This window comes from Panthera leo, chromosome B4 (genome assembly GCF_018350215.1).
Source record: "Panthera leo isolate Ple1 chromosome B4, P.leo_Ple1_pat1.1, whole genome shotgun sequence".
Classification (NCBI taxonomy): domain Eukaryota; kingdom Metazoa; phylum Chordata; class Mammalia; order Carnivora; family Felidae; genus Panthera; species Panthera leo.
In genome coordinates this window covers 31,334,542-31,349,297 of record NC_056685.1, presented here as the reverse complement: position 1 = coordinate 31,349,297, position 14,756 = coordinate 31,334,542, and the positions used below count along the sequence as shown (strand labels likewise).

General features: G+C 34.3%; 1 protein-coding gene across 11 annotated transcripts in view; it reads left to right on the top strand.

Moving 5' to 3' along the window:
• Positions 1-14,178, top strand: part of CUL2 (cullin 2) — a 157,408-nt gene extending 143,230 nt beyond the window's left edge. For all 11 annotated transcript variants that reach the window (XM_042945334.1, XM_042945343.1, XM_042945340.1 and 8 more), the window contains 5 exons: positions 757-823; positions 6,957-7,159; positions 8,916-9,017; positions 10,136-10,252; positions 11,278-14,178. In XM_042945334.1, the coding sequence (XP_042801268.1) occupies positions 757-823; positions 6,957-7,159; positions 8,916-9,017; positions 10,136-10,252; positions 11,278-11,409 (621 nt within the window). In that variant the 3' untranslated portion in view covers positions 11,410-14,178. The remainder of the gene's footprint in view (positions 1-756; positions 824-6,956; positions 7,160-8,915; positions 9,018-10,135; positions 10,253-11,277) is intronic.
• The last annotated feature ends 578 nt before the right edge of the window (positions 14,179-14,756 follow it).

Sequence of the window (14,756 nt, the reverse complement as noted above, 5' to 3'; positions counted from 1 at the left end):
GTGTTATAATGAAATTGAGGTTTGTTTTTTTTTACATTTCAGCATTGTTTTCTCACTATAAATTATGTACTGGCTCTTTAAAAGGTACTTTTTGGATTGATGTCCTACAATTATACATTCAGTTCAAGGAAGATGTTTTTTAATTTTCAAAGCTACAATAATAGAATGTTAATTTTTTTATAATAATATCAACAAAAGAAGATACAAAGATGAGTACCTTGAAACTTTGTTTGTATTTGTGTTTGACTGGATGTAAAGTTAAATTGTAGATGTCACCTTATAGGTAGCCACAGAAATATTAATCAACCTGTCATTTTAGCAAGAGTATATATGTTGGCAAATAGGAGATTAGAAATGAAGGTATGATTTCCATTTTCATATTGGAAATATATGATGATGTTTTTGGTCTGTAGTTTGTATTTGTAAAGTCCAAATGGCTATCATTCCAAACTCAAAATGAATCATTGACTATGTCATTTCTGAATTTATACAAATAGTCAACTGTACAGGGCTGTGGTTTAGTGGAGAGAATCCTGGACAAAGTTGTAAGTGAAAAGAGCTAGACTAATAATTGTAAGATCTTGGTCAGGGACTTGCCATGGATATGTTTTCTCATCTATATAATGAGTAAGTATACCAGATGGGTTATAATGTCTTTTCTAACATGAACATTTTTTTTACTTTTTCAATGTAGTAATAGCTAGGTAGTTATGTTATAGTAGCTGAAATTAACTTGATTTTTTTCTTTTTCTACAGTTTGAATTATTTTACAGCCAGCATTTTAGTGGAAGGAAACTTACATGGTTACATTATCTCTGTACAGGTAAAATGCATTTAATTATATCTAGTGTAGTGAAATTTACCTGATATAATTATGTTAATAATTTAATGGAAGAGATTTCTTACAGCTTAATGATAGTTTTGTTTTGTTTTATTTTTTTCTAACGGTAGTTTTTAACCTCTTTTCCTCTGTTTGCCTTGCTGGTTATCATTAAAGCAACTAATAATGAAGTTCAAGTGCAGCACTTTTTAATAGTATAAGTATAAAATTATGCTGTTTTTATTACTGCTTGGTAAGAAAATGTCTGAATTTTGTAATGGTTTCTTACATTTCTGTAACAAACCACTTTATATAGACAGTAGAAATTTTATTTAGAAACCAAGACTTGACAGGTCAGATACTCTTAAAAAAAACCTATTTTCTCTAAATATGTCAAATGTCCTCAGAAATTTCATTAAACATTATAGGATCATAAAGAGATACAAGCATTTGATTTTTCTTTTTGGTGCTATAGTGAACTGCAATAGTAAATACTTTTTCCAGAGTGTCCCAATTAATTTCCAGTAGTTTTTAATTTTAGAAAAGTCAGAATCTGGTCCTTTGCTTCTTTCTGGAACAGTGGGGTCCACTTATTTGACAGTAGGATTCATAACTGAATGACTGTAGACTGTGTGCAGTTGCTCTGAGTTGCCTGAAGATGTTAGCCAAAGCAAACACTCAAAAATTTCTCTACTTTTGCTAAAGCTCTGCTTTGAAAAGTTCATTGAGTCAACTTTCTCTTTCTATAAGAAGGAAAAGGTATCTCTGTTAAGGGTGTATCTCTTAGAAATGGTATAAGAAAATTTGATCAATCAGGTGCCATAATCTTTATTAGGAAATTCTATTCACTCACTTAAGAAAAATTTCTCTTACCATTTATTTGACTAATTTATATTTGGAATATGATGTCTCATTGTTAGTAATACATATTAGTACGTAATCAGTACACGATAAAACATACTTACACAAGTTTAACTTTATTGAACAAGTTGGACATTTACATTTTTTCAGCAGTTTGTGAAATAAATGATTAAAAAAAATTTTTTTTAACGTTAGTTATTTTTGAGAGAGGCTGAGCGTGAGTGGGGGAGGGGCAGAGAGAGAGGGAGACACAGAATCCGAAGCAGGCTCCAGGCTCCAAGCTGTCAGCACAGAGCCCTAAGCAGGACTCAAAACTCACAAACCACGAGATCATGACCTGAGCCGAAGTCAGATGCTTAACTGACTGAGCCACCCAGGCGCCCCAGAAATGATATTTAATAAGTGGCCAATTTGTACTTGACCTTTAATTTTACATTCTGTTATGAATTTTTTCTATTCTCATTTAGTAAATATAATGGGTTTTAAGAAAAAACATGCTCAACCAGTGTTTTAGATAGCTAAAAGAACTAATATATCTTAATGTACTTGAATTTAATTTTTTTTTTTTTTAATTTTTTTTTTCAACGTTTTTTATTTATTTTTGGGACAGAGAGAGACAGAGCATGAACGGGGGGGGGGGGGGGGGGGGGGGGCAGAGAGAGAGGGAGACACAGAATCGGAAACAGGCTCCAGGCTCCGAGCCATCAGCCCAGAGCCTGACGCGGGGCTCGAACTCACGGACCGCGAGATCGTGACCTGGCTGAAGTCGGACGCTTAACTGACTGTGCCACCCAGGCGCCCCGAATTTAATTTATTTTTGATATCCATGAATATCTGTCTTGGGGAGTTTAAACTCTCTTTGTTTTTCTCATTACCTCAGCAGTAATCAACCTCCTAAAGTATTTTAATGAGGGGCTCACTTTTTTGGTGTTCAGCAACTTAATTGTAATAGAAATAAAGAAAAAAAACGACATAGTTTTTGCTCTTGGAATTTGACCTGAAAACTGTTACTGATGACACCTAGGTAGGAAAGAGAACAACATTCCTTTTCTGTTTTTGAACATACAGAATTCCAAAGCTGGTCCATGATAACCAGATTTTTGGAGCTCATTTGTTTGTTTTTGTCTTGTTTCAATGTTGTGTATATGTGTCTTCATTAGAGTCAAATAGTTTATTCCTTGGAAAAGATATTGTTAACCTTGTAAATTCGTTTTTGTTTTGAATCACTGAAAGCACTGAAAATACCTGTGATCTATTAGTGAAACCATTGGGTAAAATTTTATTTTGGTTTTGTTTCTCATTTATTCATTTACTCATTAGCAAAAGTTGTCAAACACCATCTGTCTTTAAGATGCTTGTTCTGTGGTTCCCACATTTGTCATAAGGTTCCAGGGCTCCTTTAAAACATTGGCTCTCATTCTAGACTAAGAGTTTTGTTTCTTGAGAACCCCTATTACTCATACCTTTACATATAATCAAAATTATTCTTTCCTAATCCATTTGTACATTATTCCAGGTATTATTTGTATTGTAATCCAAGAGTCTTTACAAATGGTTGGAGATGGGGTATAAAGTGATATTTGGAGAAACTTAGAATCAGGAGATGTCAGGTTATTAGCCTATTAAGTCTATAACCTTGAGCAAATTACTTAACTTCTCTGAGCCTATTGCCTCATCTTTCACTTTGAAAAATTCATTTATAACCCAGAGAACATCTTTGTCCCAAGTACTTCTGTATGCCAAGTACAGATAAAATACAGAGCCTCAGCCCTCAAAAAGCTCACATCTAATGGGAGGATAGACAAGTAAATAATTATGGTAAATGTTTTGAATGTTGTAATAGGTGAGCCCAGGGTTTTAGTTTCCCATAGATTGGTGGTAGCAAATAGCTCCTGGTGAAGGAAACCTTCTGAGTAAATAACATCTAAACTTGGTTTTCAAGGATGAATAGGACTTAGCCAAGATAGGCAAAGAAGAATGTTGAGAGCATATTACCAACAGAGGTAAGAATTTTAAGAAGTAAGCAATCTATGCTATCAGATGTGACAGAGATACTGAATGAGAGAAAGATAAAAATTCCATTGGATTTATGACTAGGACATTGGGTAGAATTATTCTGAGAGAACAACTGGATGAAGAAATGACAAATACAGAACCTGGAAACTTACACTGGATATAAATAAATTTTATTTATGGCATATCAAGATTTTATAGGAATCCCAAGTCAGCTGCTGAGAGATAAGTTGAGAAATAAATTCAAGGGAAGTAACACTTCATTGGTTAATACATAGCTATGTAGATAATACATAAATAATACATATAATTAGATTATATAAGCAATTAATGAACTATTAGTCATATAAGTATTGATTATTTGCCAAAATCTAATCTGGCAAATTTGCCAAAATCAAAATCCCACCATATTGCACATACCTTAAAAGGTAATGATCCTATCCTTGACTGAATTCTCTTTCATTATTGATTTCAAATACTTTGACAGTTAAAATTGTGAGGGATTTTAATATTACCTAATGTCCAGTCCATATTTAGATTTCCTTGGTTGTCCCCAAAGAGACCTTAATGCCTGTTTTAATGTAATCAGAGGTCACTGATTGCATTTGGTTATTGTGTCTTCCTACTTCCTTTCCCTACCACCTCTTCCTTAACCCCCTTTACCCCTCTTGACATACTTTTTTGAAAAGACCAGACAGTGTTTTGGATTTGTCACATTATTGTAGATGTATTTGATTTGTTTTCTATTCCCTATACTTTCTGTAAATTAGTATTTCTGAAATTAGGTTCAAAAGTTTGATTCTATTCAAATTATACTGTCGGCAAGAATACTTCTTAGGCAGCTCTATATACTTCATAATGTACCAGAAGGCATATAATATCAGGTTATCCCACTATTAGAGACTCTAATGTTGGACACCTGGGTAAGGTGGTGACCACCAGATAGCTTCATTGTAAAGATACTCTTTTCCCTTTTCAATTAACAGGTGATCTGAGGGGAGATACCTAGGTCCCATATGAATACCCTTTTTCAGGAACAGCTCTATCTAATGGTTTTGGCACCCACGGATGATCATGGCTTGAATCAGTTATTTCATTACTGATTGCAAATTGGCGATACTCTATCACTCATTCAGCATTTAGTAGCTGACATTCTTCTGTAAAGAAAAGCTTTCCCTTAGAGACTAAGGAGCCGACAGGTAATGGGAAAGTAACTTGGATGAAACTATTAAGAGAGTTCTGCCCACTTGTTAACTTCCTGTAGTTGTAAATACCTCTTGAGTTATGGTTGGCTTATTTTTTCAAAGTTTGTGTGTATCAGAATGTTTTGTTCTAGTTTGAAGTTTCATCAAGTTTGCCAGCCTGTTCTGTAGGTAAAATGACCTCGTTTGTATCTTCTGTTTCTGTTTATGGCAGTAACTAAATGAATCGTCCAAATTTGGGATTTCCTACCCTGCCCCACATATTCCCTCTATGCTTTTCCCATTTTTTTTTCTTCTGTGAGCTAATGAGTACTGTGGTGCTTTTCAGTGGTACTGAAAAGGTGGCAAGAGGCCCATGTGCCCCTAATGCTGACAACTAAAAAATAGCAGGGGAAAAAAAAAGTATTACAAAACTAGTTTTCCTCTTATTAAATGTTGCAGAATGAACTTAATAATAAATGCTACATTGACCCTTTATTTACATTGACCCTTTCCTTGCATTGTCTCTTAATGTTCCTTGGGTTCTGGTGGTGATGAAAGACTGTGGCAGGTGATGCATTCTGTGTCCAAACCCATGGCACATTGGTGTGGCAGGAGATGCATTCTGTGTCCAAACCCATGGCAGCGTGTTATAGCATCCATAAAGTGTCGCCTGAGGTCCCACTTCATCATCTGCATGTTTGATGCATTACTTCGTACTTATTTCTGACATATGATTGAAACAGTCATTACACAAATTATGTACAGTTTATGTGATATCTTGCTTCTCACCATATTTCCCAAACTGAAATGTTGAGGTGAGAGTCCTTAAAGTATTTTTGGTACTGATTGTTGGCAGGACACTCCTAATGTTAACTTTTTACTTAAACTCTGTTAAGCCCTCCTTTCATGAAAATTCAGAGATAAGGCATATTTTTCTTTAGGGTTTCTAAATAATTATCTGAATAACAGTTATTTTTGAAATAGGTTGAAGCACAATAAAAATTGGAATAGGCATCTGCATGATAATCAGTGGCAAATTGACTTGATATCCTTTAAATTTTTTAATTACATAATGAATAAATAAGCACAACATCTTGATCAGAGATCCTAATTACCACTCACAGGGAGAATGTAGCCTCTGGGGTAAGTTCATGTGAAATATAGCCTCTTTGAGTATAATGTAGAGCTTTAAAACCAGATCTTGTAATGGTTTAGTTTATAATCCATTAATAGTCGAATAATTCAGGGTGTGTAAGAGACAGAGAGAAATACAGCCACTAAACCACAGCTTTATGCTTTATGTCCTAAAGGAAATTGTTGGTTGACCTGCGTTAACTTTACATGTTATAGAGTGCATACATGTTTGTCATACAGTTTATTATAAACTTTTCAGTGCACCGCCTCCCTGGGGTGTTGCAGAACTTCAGTGAGCCTAAACCCGCTGTATCCTTTATAGCTTTCCAGAGTAGTGTAGTATCTAGAACTTGTTTATTCTATCAACTATTTCATCAAAATAATGTATCTTTTTGTCTCTTCTCCCATTTGTTTGCCCCTAGAAAGTTACTGAGAAGAAAAATGTTTGTTTATGAGACAAAATAGCATTGTTAAATTTTGGCAGAAACTGGAGGTTAGAGCCACAGGAGAAGCATCTCCCGTGTGCTTGTAGACCTCCCTGTGTGCTTGAACCTTGCCAGATAGACACCCCTGAGGCAGTTACTGGTAGCAGGCTGTCATTCTCTCCTTTTGTCCATTTCTCCTCCTACCCTCACCTCCTCTTATGCTTTTTTTCATGCCTAAGTCTTAGCTTTCCTATTAACTTTTAGAGACATTGTTACCTACTGGTAGAGGTATTTTAGTTTAATTGTGATTTATACTGCCTACTCAAAACTAACAGTCCTCCCTCCACCCCCCAAACAAACAAAATGATTACATTGCTGGCAAGAATGGCTTTATAACAATTTAATAAGTCCTTGGCTCATTCTTTCAGGAGAAAGTAGCTGAAATAAACAATTACTCAAGTAATTTTGAAATGTTTCTTTGATGATAAGTTTATTGTCACAATTTTGTTTTAATTGTAGGTGAAGTTAAAATGAACTATTTGGGCAAACCATATGTAGCCATGGTTACAACATACCAAATGGCAGTTCTTCTTGCCTTTAACAACAGTGAAACTGTCAGCTATAAAGAGCTTCAAGACAGCACTCAAATGAATGAAAAGGAACTGACAAAAACAATCAAATCATTACTTGATGTGAAAATGATTAACCATGATTCAGAAAAGGTATGGGGAATTTAAGCATTATAAACATTACAGCTTTTTCATGAGATGTTTGCAGTTTTTCAAGTAAGGTTATAATTGGCAATGTCCCTTGTACTTTGGAACACACTTGAGTGCGGAGCCAGCTGCATTACTGTAGGCTCCTTACAGCTGTGAGCTTGTGCAGTCACAGAGAAGTTGGTGACTGTGTGCCCTTTACAGTTTGATTTTATTTGTCCTATACTGTGACAGTTTCCTGAAAATTGTGTAAGAATTGCCACTGAGTAGATTCTGGTTAATTGAGGTTAAAAACAGTAGCATATTGTAAATCTTTCTGTTTGTTTTTTGTTCCATGTGTTTAGTTGATATTTAATTACATGATTCTGTAATAGGAAATGACCATCTATTGATGTTTATTTGTGTGCATATTTAGTTTGTGTAACCATCCCAAATGCTCTCAATCTCCTGTTCCCTCATTCCAGGACTCAACTAATAACCACCATATATTTGTAATATCTGTCACAAGAAGAGCAAGCCAGCAATCTACTTCTTTTCTTTGTAGCTTTTTTTCCTAATAACAAGTTTTTGTTGTTGTTACAGTATATTTTAGACACTTAAATCGTTGTTTAAGAAGCAGATATGAGTTAAGTGTCCTATTTCAAATTGTGCCTATAAGAAAAAATTCTCATAAATTGTGTTTCATTTTTGTTTTGGTGAAGTTAATAGCCTACAGTTTCTCTCATCAGTTCATTTAATCCGATGATATTTTGTAGCCTATCATTGAGCAGCTTTAAATAGCATGTATTCTGAAAGTCAAATAAAGCTTTTCTTAATACTGAGAAATGATTAATTTTTCTGACTTCAGAATCTTAACAAAATATTAACTTCTTAATATTAAGATTTTAATTAATGCAATTAGTTATAATTTAAGCATGAATTTTTAAACTTAAAACTTAAAATTTGAAGTATAAATTTTTAGCTAAATTAAGTGCTTAAGAAGTTGTATAGTTTTCTAAAATGTATTATTTTTGCTGCCCAGGAGTGTTCAAAATAAATACAGATTGCTTATTCGCACATTAAATTTTAATTATGAATGCCATTCCTTAGCAGAACTTCTTAGGTTATTATTGAAGATGGTTCATTTGCCAAGTGCTTTTTGATCCCGCTGATGGAGAAAACTCACTATAGGACATGAGTGGCTTTCTTAAGCCTGATAGAGAAGTTGTGATTATAAAAATTGGTTTGACAACTTTCACTTGAGAAAAGGCCACTTGCTTCTGGCAGAGTGAATAAAACATGAATTGGAGGGTAAACTTCATCAGAACCATGCCAGAGTCACGTGTGCCACGGGAAACCAGTTGCTTCTGTAGTCCAGTTATTTATCATCGATATTTTGTTACTGCAGCACAAGACCATTGGTTGCTCACTTTTTCAAAATGGGGTGACAGTAGGTCATAAAAATTAAAATGTTAAATTCTGTTTAAGCCAATGAGCTTTGACCCTTTATCTAGTGGTAATATACATAATAGTTGGGCCATAAAATAGCTTATTTCTAAATGTTAAACAGATTAAAATTCAAGTGTAAAACTAGAAAAGAATTGTTTTTTGCTTTCTTTGACAGAAGACAGTTACTTTTCTCTTAAATAATCTTCGTAATGTAAAATGATGAGAGTTGAGTCTTCTTTGCTTGGCCATTTCATTTTAAGGCATATTATTTGCAGCAACTCCTATTTAATGATTTTAATTTTGATAAATATGAATGAATTATTTTTAATTATAGGAAGACATTGATGCAGAATCTTCATTTTCATTAAATATGAACTTTAGCAGTAAAAGAACAAAATTTAAAATTACTACATCGATGCAGAAAGACACCCCACAGGTAAGTGCTTTTTAATGTTGTTTCTCTTGGAAATATTTAAGCATTGGACTTCACAAGTGTAACTGAGAGAATGCAAAACTTTGCACATCAAAAGTAATAATGTGATGCATTTTTTTTCTGGTTTATTCTCTGCATTTACTAACCTTACAAACAAACAAACCCGCTGCCAGTATCTTAGATTATAAAAATAGTAATATAATGGGTATTTAAGGAAAAGGGTATTGTAGTATTGTCACATTTGCTTTTAGACAAAATGTGGAGCATTGCTTTGCATTCTTCACAAAAATTCCTACCTTGACTAGTGATATAATCTCTCACATTTTTCATTTGTAAAATAAAGAAAAGCTTTATAACACATTTCTTTCAAAGAGAAGTTGAAAATGTTTCTAACTTTACATCCTGCCCCATGTCCAGTTAAAAGATAGGATGTCGGGCCCTCTCCAAGAACTTATTCCCCCATGGGAGACAGATGTTAGTTAATTATGACTAAATTTCAACACAAAAATGTTTGAGATCTCATTTTTCTCTAGGCTATTGAATAATAATTTATAATATGTGGGTTGTATTTTGTCTTTTAAAAGCTGTTATGAGAGCCCTATTAATGTGGCATTGCCTGCTTCTATGCCTCACTCTACTGTGTTTCCTTGAGCTGTGTGGAGATAGGCCCTTTGTGGCTCATCCTTCCCTGCTTCTCTGCTTGAGCCAAATAGAATCTTTCACAGCTCTTCTCCTTGAGGCCTGATCCAATATGCACAGTTACTAAAGCATCTAAAAGCATATACGTGGTATATAGTCTGTACTCCCCGACAGGACAGAAATTTGAAAATTATTGAAAATCTGAAAATCATTTAAATTCTCCTTTATTGCTTATTTACATTAAATACATTTTACAGTAGTGTTAATTTTTTTAATAACCTTCCAACTTTAACCCAAGAAATTATAAATAACTCACTGTAGATATTCCTTTGGTAATGGTTATGTGGTAATGGGCACATGTTAACTACATAATTTGATGCTCAGTATTGATTGGAAATTTATTTAAACTCATTGATAGAATGAATTATGAAAGGTTCAGTGACTAGTGTCTCATTTGCTCTTTTTTCCCCCCTGTGAAACAGGAAATGGAGCAGACTAGAAGTGCTGTAGATGAGGACCGGAAAATGTATCTCCAAGCTGCTATAGTTCGTATCATGAAAGCACGAAAAGTACTTCGGCATAATGCCCTTATTCAAGAGGTAAAAGGCAGGGAAGTCCTCAAGGCTTTTTGGGGCAAAGGGTATTATCAATGTATGGATTAGGAATGTTTCTTTGTAAACATGATACAGAAATAATATGATTCCCAAATAGCATAAAGAAATGTCTCATTACTTAATGAGAACAGTACTCACTTATAATTTCAGTATTAAGTTCAGATTTCCCTTGGCTTAGATTTAGAGAGCTAAGTTCACCAGTATATTGAGCCTCCTGTCCAGTTATTGAAGGAAATTGACTGTATCAAGTATTCATTCATTCCATAAATATAGGAGTGTCTACCATGTGATAGAGGGTTATGCACATCATTAGGGATGTGGTGCAGAGCAACACAAGATATGGTTCCTGACCATCTAATAGGGAAGAAATACATGACTGAAGTAGTATGCAAGCAAAAAATATAAAATTCCATTAACATGCACTGAGAAAGAGATACAGTACTGTGAGAATGTACACGGAAGCATTGACTTAGGGGATTTGGGGGGAAGGTTTCTGGAGAAAGTGTTAGTTCAGCAAGGACTTGAAAGTTTGGCAAGGGTGAAATGGAAGTTGGAGCATGTGTACATGTATTTAGATAGATTAGTGAATAGTTTAATTTTGTTATGTGTGAAAATTATTAGATTTTGCTATATCTGTGTTTTGCATTTTAATTCCTTCACAACATAAACATTAGGCTTTTCCCCTATTTTACATAAAAATTTTATGTCATCAAAATTGATTTAAATTGTTCCCTCTCCCCTTGTGTAATGCCCTCTGAGCTAAAACAGTTTAATACTGTTCATGGCATTCGCTTGTTTGATGTATCATACCCATGCATTTAGGATGATTTTATTCAGTTTAATTAATATAATTTCATAATTACTTTAAGCATACTTTTCCCATATGGATTAGGTCTATTTGATGGAACCTCACTCAATGCATTGGAAGCATGTCATATCCGATTAGTTAGTAATGATTTATAACTGACTGATTAGCAGTAGTTTGACACATCAATGTCTCTCTCCAACAGGTGATTAGCCAGTCAAGAGCTAGGTTTAATCCTAGTATCAGCATGATTAAGAAGTGTATTGAAGTTCTGATAGACAAACAGTACATCGAACGCAGCCAAGCATCAGCAGATGAATACAGTTACGTAGCGTGATGTCGCTCTCCTCTAGTGTGGGTGTGAGAAGATCATTGCCATCACCATTTGGTGTGTTCCTGTGGGAAAAAGCAGGCCTGTGCCTCCATAATTTGGTCATTTGGCAGCCCCTGTTTTTCTGCTGTTTACAACATCACCAGTGCCACGTCATGAGCGTCAGAGAAAATGCCTAGAGATATTTCAAGCTCATGTCATTATGACATTTCTTAAAACTTTATTAAAAGAATGAGTGAAGTATTGCTGAAATGTGGAAATTTGGTTGGGTACCATGCTTTTTCTCCCCTTCACGTTTGCAGTTGATGTGTTTTTTTTTTTTTTTTTTAATGTATCTTAAAGGACATAAAATAAAAAACTTAAATATTGTAATATGACAGATAACCTAATAATTGTATCTACATTAAAATGACAAACATGATATTGCTGCTTGTCAAATAAAAAAAATAAAGAAATAGAATGCCTTTTTTATGTGGATGGAGCATCACACATAATAGTATAAATATAAATGTTCATGAGTCATCAAAGCAGCTAATGAAGCTTTAGTTGCATTTTTATCTGAATGGTTTAACTCGCTTTTACTCCTACTTAAGTCCTACATGAAAAATGTCTAGATTATTGTTCTTGAATGCATAAAAATGCATTCAACATAAAGAATGTTTTATTTTTATGGACTGGAACTACATTGGATATGAGCATTTTGAATGTTGAGGATTTAATTCTATCAAGAGTTTCTGGTGATATGCTTACACCGCAGAAATAAAGGATGAGGAGAATATGTGGTGGCCTCAAGTCTGGATAGAAAGTGTTTCTCATCCAGAAGTTGTCTTTTATTTTCATAATACATTAATTCTAATGTAGACAGATACCCAGCTGTCTTACCTCTCCTTCTACCTTTCTCTGAGTTATAGGAGATCCTGTGATACCAGTGTATTCCTTCCATTCTCTTACCTGTGTATTACCCTTACACCCCTATACATTTTGATACTAAATTCACTCTCATAAGTCACAGGTGTGCTTAGCAATGTGTAACCTAATACCTTTGTTTTTGTCTGTATGGTGCATTACACCGGATGCCACTTATTATAGACATGAAATTCCACTATTTTGTTTATTATATATGTTAACAACAGTATTAGACTACTCCAGTCTATTATATTTATTACCCATCTATAAGCTGGAATATTTTAAAGGGTATCCCATGTGAATCACTTTACTTACAGTACTTTAGTTTGTATCTCTGACAGATAAGATCTTTTTTAAAAACAACAAAAACACAACTTTAATGACATTATTACACCTAACAAAAAATAATTACTTAATATCATCTAATATGTGGTCTTATTGCAAAAATGGCTTCTGCAGTTGGTTTGTTCGATTGCACTTTTTCTGACTCATGTCTCTTTAAGTGTTGGAAAAATCTAAGCTTATAACGACTTACTTATAAACTGTATCTCTCATTTTACCTTTCTTTCTAGAGAGGAAGTAATGGCAAACCATACAATATTGTACATTCACTGTCAAAAAACAAACCTTGTTTTGATGACTTGTTGATAAAGTTTCCAAATTGACTCCTTTTTTCTTAAATATTTATAAATGTTAAATTAAGTCTTGGTATCTAAATTGTCAAGAAAATATATTATATTGAAAAATGGACAAAATACTTGTGCTGAGGTCTACAGAAGTGACTGCCAAGAGTTTTCTTCACATCTTTTTCTCATTTTACCAGAAAGGAAACATTAAAGATATACTCATGCATGAGGAGGAAGAGGCCAGATACACTTAACCAAGTCACCATCCAAGAGGGAGCAGCGTTTAGAATGAATTCTAGCACAGACCTTCTGCTGAGGAGAATGAAGGGAAGGCTGCAGTCTTGTCAAGTTAGGTCAGGCACTTGAAATCATTACGAGCCTAGCACATAGCCCAGAGCACTAACCTGACAGGCCCTGTGTACGGTACCTAGTGCTTGTGGGCAGAGGAGGTCAAAGCTACAAAAGGGGAAGAAGCGGAAGGAGAGGAAAGGGTTCTCTGTGCTTATCTTGGAAAACAAAAATAATGTGAGCAAAACTTTCAGAAGTTCTTAAAAAATTATTATTAATACTGAGGTAGTTAATGTGTGAGTCAGTGATACATTTTCCAGCCAGACAGCATGCTGCTTTTGTTCACGTTCTGTCCTTCTCTTTGAAACCAGATTATTTTAATTGCTGCTGTAGTTTTATTCTAGGGGTTTAGTCTAAGATTTTATGACCGTTTGCTTTAATATAAACAAAGATATACTCTGGGGTTTGTGCTTTGCTTTATTTATAACGTACTACCTTTATAGGATTTTATAACCTGTATATGCTACAATGCTATAAAGTTCTGTTAATTTTTTTAACTTTTATTGAGTACAGACTGTGACTGGTGCTTCCTCATATGTTATTTTGTTTGACCTTCCGATAATCCTGTTAACCAGGCAATGCTCCTCTCTCATAGAAGAGGAAACCAAATGAAGAGTTTTCCAGGAGTCATTGTCAGGGACCGCAGAACCTGAATTTAAATCCTAGTCAAAATTGTGGACCTAATAAATACAGTCTCTTCTTTCTCTTTCTCTCTCTCTCACTCTATATATAAAATAGCCTGTAAGATAGAAGTAACTTCATTTTATACATAAAGAATAGTTTTTCCTGACTTTTCAGAGCAAAAATTTGTTTCTAGGTGATTTGTGAGAATAAACACTTCATATTTGGGATGCCTGGGTGGCTCAGTCAGTTGAGTGTCTGACTTCAGCTCAGGGCATGATCTCACAAGTTTGAGCCCCGCGTCAGGCTCTGTGCTGACAGCTCAGAGCCTGGAGCCTGCTTTGGATTCTGTGTCTCTCTCTCTTTCTCTGCCCTCCCCCACTCAAAAATAAATAAACATTAAAAAAACTTTTTTTAAACACTTCATATTTCAGTTTCTTAAGATATTTAAGATATAAATATACATGTTAAGCAACTTTGCTCATAGCTGATTCATGGCGGAAGGTACTTGTGAATTTAATATTTTACCTTCACATGTACAGCTATAGAATATCTATTTCAAGTGTATATATATATATCCTTAATATACATATACTTAATGCAAACCTGTGTTCGGTTAAAATTTTTTGAGTTATAGTAGCAGTGGATAATTTATTGAGCTCTTAATCTTTGGTTCCTAGTACACATTCTTAGTTGAGCAAGGTCAAAGTAAAGATGTGAACTTTTAAAATACTAGGCCTAAGGGCAGTTGTACATAGACTGTAGCTAAATGAGTAGAAAAATATGGAGAGGTCCACTGGTTGAAGTTCATGAAGCATATCTAAAGCTGAAGCAATTAAATAAGGCAATCTT